The sequence below is a fragment of the Urocitellus parryii genome, chromosome 9, assembly GCF_045843805.1.
Source record: "Urocitellus parryii isolate mUroPar1 chromosome 9, mUroPar1.hap1, whole genome shotgun sequence".
NCBI classification, from domain to species: domain Eukaryota; kingdom Metazoa; phylum Chordata; class Mammalia; order Rodentia; family Sciuridae; genus Urocitellus; species Urocitellus parryii.
In genome coordinates, this window is record NC_135539.1 from 64,979,632 (window position 1) to 64,988,142 (window position 8,511).

Below are 8,511 nucleotides of genomic sequence, written 5' to 3' on the forward strand. Positions count from 1 at the left end.
GCCTCAGCCTCCCGAGACACTAGGATTGCAGGCATGTGCCACCTTACCGGCTCCCTCAACCCCTGTTTTTATAGTTTATCATAAGAACTTAACAGTTATTCTATGCTAAGTTTTGTGACCTTTCTCCTGAAGAGCTTATAGTTGAGGAGCCATCTCTAAGCTCTATGAACCATCCAAAATAACCCCTCCTCCCCAATACTCATAACTCTTCAATTTTTCCAATTGTGTAGCAATTTTTCCATGTATATTAATTTTAATCACATAATTATAGAGGATTATGTGAATTCACTCATCCCCACAAAATTGCTCTTGGTATTATCTTGTTGTAAGAGAAGTGACTGGAACTTTAATTTAGTTCTCTATCATTGCTTTGCTGCTTGCATGACATTTTCACTATGATTTACCTAGGTAGTCATGCTTTACCTAGGTGATCATGCTTCGCAAAAGCCCAAAACATTATGAAAGAAATTCCATCTTGCAAGATTCCTAATGCCCTTGTACAGGTTTAGTGAAGCAGTTACAACGATTAGATACAAATAAGATATAAGAGAATACATTTGCTTTGAGAATCTATATTTCAATGGTGTTTACTTCTAGAAACTTAATCATTATCTGGAATCTTCATGAGGGCAGGGACCATGGGGGTCTTGTTTACTCCAATGTCATACTTTTGCTGACCTATAATAGATGCTTCTTATGTGTACACCTAAACTTTTCACATTGGAAAAAAAGAGTCTTTTCAAGTGAGTATGAAGGAGATTGCTCAAGGAATCAGATTTGCTTGGAAGGACTGGCCTTGCCTTATCCTCCAGGCACAGAAAACAAACCTTCTGTTTCCAAAGCCCATCATCATTCCTGCTTTGAAGGTTTTCTGGAGTGTCATTTCCTCCAGGAACACCTTTCAGACTGAGATATGGAGTGGACACTGATTCCCATAGTGAATTCAAAGTTTTGCATAGTCTACCACTCTTATACAAACCATAAGGGGGAGGAGTCCTTGTTTATTATAAATTTGATATTTTCACATCTTTGTTTGTATTTATCTGTTCCTAACTTGGTACATCACACACATGGCTTGGCTTTTGTGTACTTAGTTTTTTCTTCTATTTACCTTTGCTTAACTCTTGCCTGTTAAAACACATTTCTGCCTTAGCATTTAAATTTTAATATTTCCTTTATTTCTATCCATGCTCTTGTTATGCTAGCTCAGATAGGCACAGTGGGTTCTCAGTAAACATTAGTTGAGGGTGATTTTATTATTAATAGTATTTTCTTGTTCAAAACCTCAGCTATTGAAAGGACAGAGTTTGTGTAATGCTTAATGTGCAAAGCAATGGAGACTGAACAAATTTGGGACAGCATCTAAGTAATTTCCCTTTTCTAGTTAGTCCTAGGCCCCAAATGAGGTAATCAGCAGAATTTGAAAAGATGGTTAGACATTGTTTACCTTCTCCTAAGTAATTTACCCACGAGGTTGAATGAACCTCTTGGGTAAACAGCTGCTGCTGGGACCTTGCCAGTCTTCTTCCCCATGGCAAACTGAAAGCCTGGTGAGGGTCAAGAGACCTGTATAGGAATTCTGGCTTCACTTTCTGAGAAACCTTGGGAACGCATTCTTTGTTTATTCACTCATTCAGTAAATATTAATTAGCTCCATTGTGTGGCAGGGGATAAAAATTCAGTTGAGAACAAGACAGTAAGACAGTCTTTCCATCTATGGAATCCTTGGTCCAGCTGAAAGGCAATGTTCTCCATAACCTACAGGATGCTTCCCCATCTCTAAAATGATGGGATAGCCTCCTGAATTCAATTTGAGTGCTGAGAGCTGATAAACTTAGCATCTGATCAAAGCTCAGAGTAGAGCAAAAGCCTATCTGTACCATAGGCAGCAAATGGCTGATCCCATGAATTGTCAATGGAAAAAACAAAACAAAACAACAACAACAACAACAAAAAACCACCTTTGCTTTGAGGACACAAGAAAACAATTACTTCCTAGACAACATGAATGACTATGCCCCAAGAACACAAATTAACAACATGTTCACTCACTAGGTTGAGTGAACACACACACCTTTTATAGTTCTGCAAAAATTAGGTGGGCATAATTGGCCAGGCAAACTACAAAATGATGGGAAAGTATTTTCCATAAGTTTCAGATGTTCTTTTCAATAAAGCAGGAAAAAATTCCTGCAGGATTCAGGTAACTTCTCATTTCCAGGCTTAAATTATAGAAGCTTGAGATCTGTCTAGCTGAACACTTTTAGATTTTATCCATTGATGTCTGTCTGCCCCCGACACAGACACACACACACACACACACACACACACACACACACTCACACACATAAAGTCAGATAGAGGCTGATAATAGAGAAATGGTTGTAAAAGGGCCTAAAGTAGCTCAGTACAATTTAGGCTTCTTAATTTCTAACACTAGTACAAGGTTACAAGTCTACTGCAGTGAAATTTTAATAATAAAGAGCTCTTAAATAAAAACACATCCTTTTGTTATTGAAAGCTCTCAGTCCTTGTCTCCAATGCCAATCCAATCCAATCCTTTGGAGAAAAAGATGATTTACTGCTTGGCTAGCAGAGGAGAAACAGAGGACTCCTGTCCCAAAAGGTGTGATTCTGCCCATCCGCAGGAAGGGGGGGGGGCTTTTATAGAGGTGATTCAGAGAGATCAGGAAGGAGAAGATCAGGGAGAAGTTTAGGGAAAAGAAGACTGGGAAAAAGAACAAAACCTGAAATTTACACCACCACAAGTAATATAGTCAAAACATCAAGTGAACCCCTGTTACACTTTCAGGGAGAAACTTTAGTTCACAGAATATTCTGGTTTTCCTTTACAAAACAGGTTACTAATAACATGGTCGAGCATTAGTGTTTATTCTTCTCTGCTGGCCAATGCAGTCCACTACCCTCTCAAGTGCCTCTGACCTATGCTCCAGCCCCACTGGATTTCAAAAGACCCTAAGCAGCATGACATTTGGTATTCTGAGAAAGGCTGTATGGGCTTCCTTCCTTTCACCCATGTATTTCCCAGTTAACATGAGTTAGGGGGACAGAAAAGTTCGTCTCCTCTGAGCAGGGCAGCAAAATTCCTGTAGATCCGGCAGAGAACACGACCTAGATTAGTGAATCCCAGGCAGTGGTGAATGCAGGCAGGAATGATGGCCCTCGACCAGAAAAAGCCCATACAGATTTTAAGGCAGTGCCTGGCTCGGATGCTTGCTTCGAAGTGCAATTTTTGCAAACGTTGGAGCTGGCCAAGCAGCTCCCATCCCACCACAGCCCCAAACAGCAGTACAAAGTGGCACAGTCCAGAAATGAATGGCTCAGGTAACCGAAGTAGTGCTTAGCGGTCACGTGGACAGCAGTCAGGAATACCACGACTGCGCATGCCCCAGAGCCTCAGGGCTTCCCCGCCCAGCTCAGCCCGCGCCCCTGCCGGCGGCCACGCCCTTGACGTCCGCAGAGCAGGGCGGGGTGGGACAAGGGCCAGAGAGGGCGGGGCGCTGGCCGAAGTGGGCGGGGCGAGCTCGCGCAGTTGAATGGGGCGCCTAGACGAGCCGCACATTCCAGCAGGCCCACGTGACGCCGCCGCACGGCCTGAGGTAAACAACCGCGGCCCCGCCTCCCGGCCCTCCGCGCGCCCTGCACTCCTCCTCGCCGGCGGGACGCGCTCCAGCAGCGCGGGTGGCTTTCTCCGACAGTCCCCAGCGGCTGCCTAGGGCCGGAACAGCGGCAGCGGGCGCGGCGCCCCGGGCCTGTGGGCCGAGCGCGCCGGCAGGGGTCGAGCGCGCGTCCCCTCCCCGCCCCCACCGCGCGCTGTGGCGCAGCAGGAATTTGGCCCGGACCCGGTCTCTATTTGCGGCTCTTGACGCGCGGAGGCCGACAGTCCTTGGGTCATTTCTATTCTAGGGGCACTGGGTCATCGCGCTCAGCCGGCCCCCTCCTCCAGGCCCTGAGGGTGTGTCCCCTGCACCGGGGCTCGCCGCGCCTATAAGGGGCCGAGCGGCGGGCAGGGACATGCAGCTCTACAGCAGCGTCTGCACTCACTACCCAGCTGGGGGACCGGGTCCCACGGCCGCAGCTCCCGCGCCGCCTGCCGCCGCAGCCGCCCCATTCAAGGTCTCCCTTCAGCCTCCGGGACCTGCCAGCGCCGCGCCAGATTCCGAGACCGGTGAGTGCCAGCCCGCTGCGGCCGCCGAGCCCCGGGAAGCTGCCGCCGCCCCCTCCGCCAAGATGCCCGCCTTCTCCTCCTGCTTTGAGATGGTGTCCGGGGCCGCCGCCCCCTCCTCAGCGGCCACCGCCGGCCCGGTGGGAGCGTCCTGCAAGCCGCCGCTACCGCCGCACTACACGTCCACGGCGCAGATCACTGTGCGGGCCCTGGGCGCCGACAGGCTCCTGCTGCACGGGACCGAACCGGGTTCCGGCGCCGCGGCCAGCGCCAACCCGCGCGGTCGCTGCCTCTTTCTGGCCCAGGCTCCCGGGGCCCCGGTGCCGCCGCGGCGGGGCTCCTCGGCCTGGCTCCTGGAGGAGCTGCTGAGGCCCGACTGTCCCGAACCCGCGGGGCTGGACGCAGCCCGGGAGGGTCCTGATAGAAACTTCCGACTGAGCGAGCACCGTCAGGCCCTGGCCGCCGCTAAGCACCGAGGTTCTGCGCCGCCCTCGGGGAGCCCGGAGCCCATTCCCAGCCCGTGGGGCGAGGAACACCGAGCGGAGAGGATTCCCCGGGGGTGGGAGAGAGGTGGCGACCGCAGCGACTCTCCCGGGGCCGACGCGGCGCGACGGCTGGACCCGGAGACCGAAGCTCCCCCTGCACGGAGCAGCGAGGTGACCCAGAGTAGCGGAGCCGAGACGGTGGTGGTCTCCAGGTCGGATCCCAGAGATGAGAAGCTAGCCCTATACCTGGCCGAGGTAGAGAAGCAGGACAAGTACCTGCGACAGAGGAACAAGTACCGATTCCATATCATTCCCGACGGGAACTGCCTCTACCGAGCTGTTAGCAAGACCGTGTACGGGGATCAGAGCCTACACCGGGAGCTGAGGGAGCAGACGGTGCACTACATTGCCGATCATCTCGAGCACTTTAGCCCTCTGATTGAGGGCGACGTCGGGGAGTTTATCATCGCTGCTGCTCAGGATGGGGCATGGGCCGGGTACCCCGAATTGCTGGCTATGGGGCAGATGCTAAATGTGAATATCCACTTAACTACTGGAGGGAGGTTGGAGAGCCCCACAGTGTCAACCATGATTCACTATTTGGGCCCAGAGGATTCCCTAAGGCCTAGTATTTGGCTCAGCTGGCTCAGCAATGGACACTATGATGCAGTTTTTGATCACTCCTATCCTAACCCTGAGTATGACAATTGGTGCAAACAAACTCAAGTGCAAAGAAAACGCGATGAAGAACTTGCCAAATCCATGGCCATATCCCTATCCAAGATGTATATTGAACAAAATGCATGCTCTTGAAATGTCTGAAAACCTTACACCCTGGGGAAATTGCGTATATAACTTGTGTTTGGAAAATCACATGAACTCTAAATCAGGGTAACAGCACTTTTAAACTTCCTAGTAGATTTACTGTAGGTGTAAAGCCTTAATCATATTTTGAATGTTTTCTCAGAGCTGAAGGTTGCTGGGCATCTAAATGATTTGTTTCATGATAGCTTTGGGTGATCTGCTATTTATAATTTGCTGTATAAAGTGAGCACTACTTAATTTGCAAGTTAATTTCTCACAGTGTAAATTTGTTCATTCCTGGTAGTCTATTTTCTATAAAAACGTATTTTTGCACAACATTTTTAAAAATGGTGTTACCTTCATCTATGATGTGTTCCATTTTGACAAACGCCTTTCAAGCACAAATCCAGAGAAATGCTTTATATAAAATCTATTACTTTGAAGTGAGTTTGTGATTTAGTAGTTATTTTATGTTGTTGAAATTTGAATTTCACAATTCTTAGATAATTATTTCAAATTGATATTGATGCATTCATGTTACCACATGATTGGCCCATTCCATTTTGATGAAATAGATTTTTTTTAATTGTTATTTTTTTAGAAATGATCCGTCTTTATAAAGAAAAATGCTTAAGGGATGGCTGTGGGGAGATTTTTTTTTTTTCCTTTAAGGGATAGTACCAGGTCTTAATTGAATGAAAGTCTGATATTTGCTGATGGCAGAAGGATGATTTTGTACTCTTGTTGATGTTTAGAGTAGATTGTCTGGTGCTCTCCATTGATTTTATTTACATGTGTCATTTTGTTACAAAAGAATTTAACATGGTATAAAATTTTGGGACAACTTAGGCCTCCTGCTTTATATACTTTCTTTTATATCTACTTGGATTCATCTAAGAAAAAAACTAATAGCAAAATGTCTGGACCCAATCTTGGCAGTTATTTTATAGCAGGAGAATACTCTTAATATTGTGTTCCTTTTAAGTTCTTCCAAAAGCCTAAGTAGGATTGCTGTGTATTATGTAAAAATGTTTGTAAACAGAGCTTATAAGGTTTGCTGGGTCAAACAGTGTTTCCAACTTAAAATCTATCTCATTGCAACTTTAACTACTTTTAGTCATATTTATTAAGTAATGCAGTTTGTACTTTTTTATTTTGTAACATTTTGTGATTTTTTTGTACAATACTGTATTTGTACATTAGAGCAATTCTCAGCTGATGGAATGAATGAATAAAATGCATACTTTTACAATGTCTTTTTGGGTAGAGTGGTTTTTGAACTGTGATTTCTGTGGGAATCTTTCTTAAATGCATGAATTTTTTCATGTGTAAAAATGCCACAGAAGTAAGAGAGATTTCCTAAATTCTCACATGAACAGGATAGGTTAATCATTAGTAATTTCAAAGGGTAAGTCTCAATGAAATATAATTTAAAGGTGGAGTAACTCAAGAAATTACTCTCATTATTTCTAATTATAATTTTTATCTAAAATTATAGCTGGGCCTATTGGCTAATGAACAGGGAAGTGCAAGTTCTGTGTTCACCAGTATAATGTCTAGTTTGTTATTTAGTCAAATTTTGTGTTTCACTCACTTTCAGCATAGATTTTAACTTTGTTTGTTTGTTTGTTTTTAAAGAGTAACCACTGCATTGCCCTAATTTTTTTCTAGTCTGGCCTCTTTGAGATAATGGGGATCTATGTTAAGATGAGTTCCCAGATTTAGTTGAAAAGTGCAAATTACAGTTTGTGTTCCCTCCACATTCATGTGTTGAAACTTAATTTTACCCTCATGAATAAATTAGTGTCTTTAAAAGGGCTTAGATGCTTTTGGCTTTTTTGCTCTCTGGCATATGAGGATCCTTAAATGTCCTTCACCAGATGGGGAACTAACGAATATCTTTTGTTTATAAATTGTACAGTCTCAGGTATTTTGTTAGGATGTGTCTTGCAAAATAAAAGAAGTTTGAATTTTTTTTTTTTTTTTTTGCTTCCAGTTGATCAACAACATGGTTATAGGTACAACTGAGTTTGAATTCATTGTGTAACCACATGTTTGGAAGGATGTAGATGGTTATCAAGAATAGAAAATGTTAAAAAAAAAAAAATGTCAAAAGCTTAAATGTTAACTAATGTCTTTCCCAGTCATTTTCTATAGTTTGTCATTGTTTTGTTTTTTGAAGAGGAAATGTATTCTTTATGTTAACAGTAGTAGGCTTGAATCACCAAAGACTTAAACAATTCAAGAAGTAGAAATGTGGTTAACTCTTTTTTACTTTAAGCAAACAGAATTATTAAATGGATCCATTCCTTCAGTTACTCTTAAAGAACAGCCACAAGACTCAAAACTCTATAAAGGAGGTGGGTGATGTTGTGATTAAGATAAAATTTTAAGTTTACTTCCCCAAAAATATGATGTAGGATAGGCTGAGGTTGTGTTCAGTGGTAGAGTGCTTGCCTAGCATGTGTGAGGCACTGGGTTAGATTCTCAGCACCATATATAGTCTATTGACAACTAAGAAAATATTTTTAAAAAAATGTACAGGAGAATAAAACCTATTAAGTAAACCCTACTGGTGTTTTTAGGTATTAGTAAGAAAAATCATACTATTAATTTCAGAATTTCATTGAAGAGGTACTTGTATTTAAAACTATGATGCAAATAATAGTATAATTATTTGATTACTATTCAATTTAAAAATTAAAAGCTATAGTACTTCAATATTTTGGCAAAAATCTAATATCCAAATTGTTTTCCATTCAAATGTTTAAGCTAAGGTAAGACTCATTTTAGTATATTTAATTGAATATTAAACCACTATTGATAAGTGTCACAAAGACACGGGCATGTGAAACTTAAGTCACGTTTTTCTAAACTTACAGTTCACATACTTTAATATAGCAGAATTTCCATTAGGTACAAAGCTTTTTACAGAAGCCATATTTTATAGAGGAGAAAAAAATGCCTTTAATGCTTTAAGGTCCCCATGAATATCAGAATTGGTTAGCCTCAGTTTGGGTAAATAGTCTTAATGTT

At 43.5% G+C, this 8,511-nt stretch overlaps 1 protein-coding gene across 1 annotated transcript; it reads left to right on the forward strand.

The window, feature by feature from the left end:
• The first annotated feature begins 3,615 nt into the window (after positions 1-3,615).
• Otud1 (OTU deubiquitinase 1) lies at positions 3,616-6,731 on the forward strand. The gene has a single exon (XM_026401205.2). The coding sequence runs from the start codon at positions 4,036-4,038 to the stop codon at positions 5,482-5,484; it is 1,449 nt and encodes a 482-aa protein (XP_026256990.2). The 5' UTR covers positions 3,616-4,035; the 3' UTR covers positions 5,485-6,731.
• Positions 6,732-8,511: the final 1,780 nt, after the last annotated feature.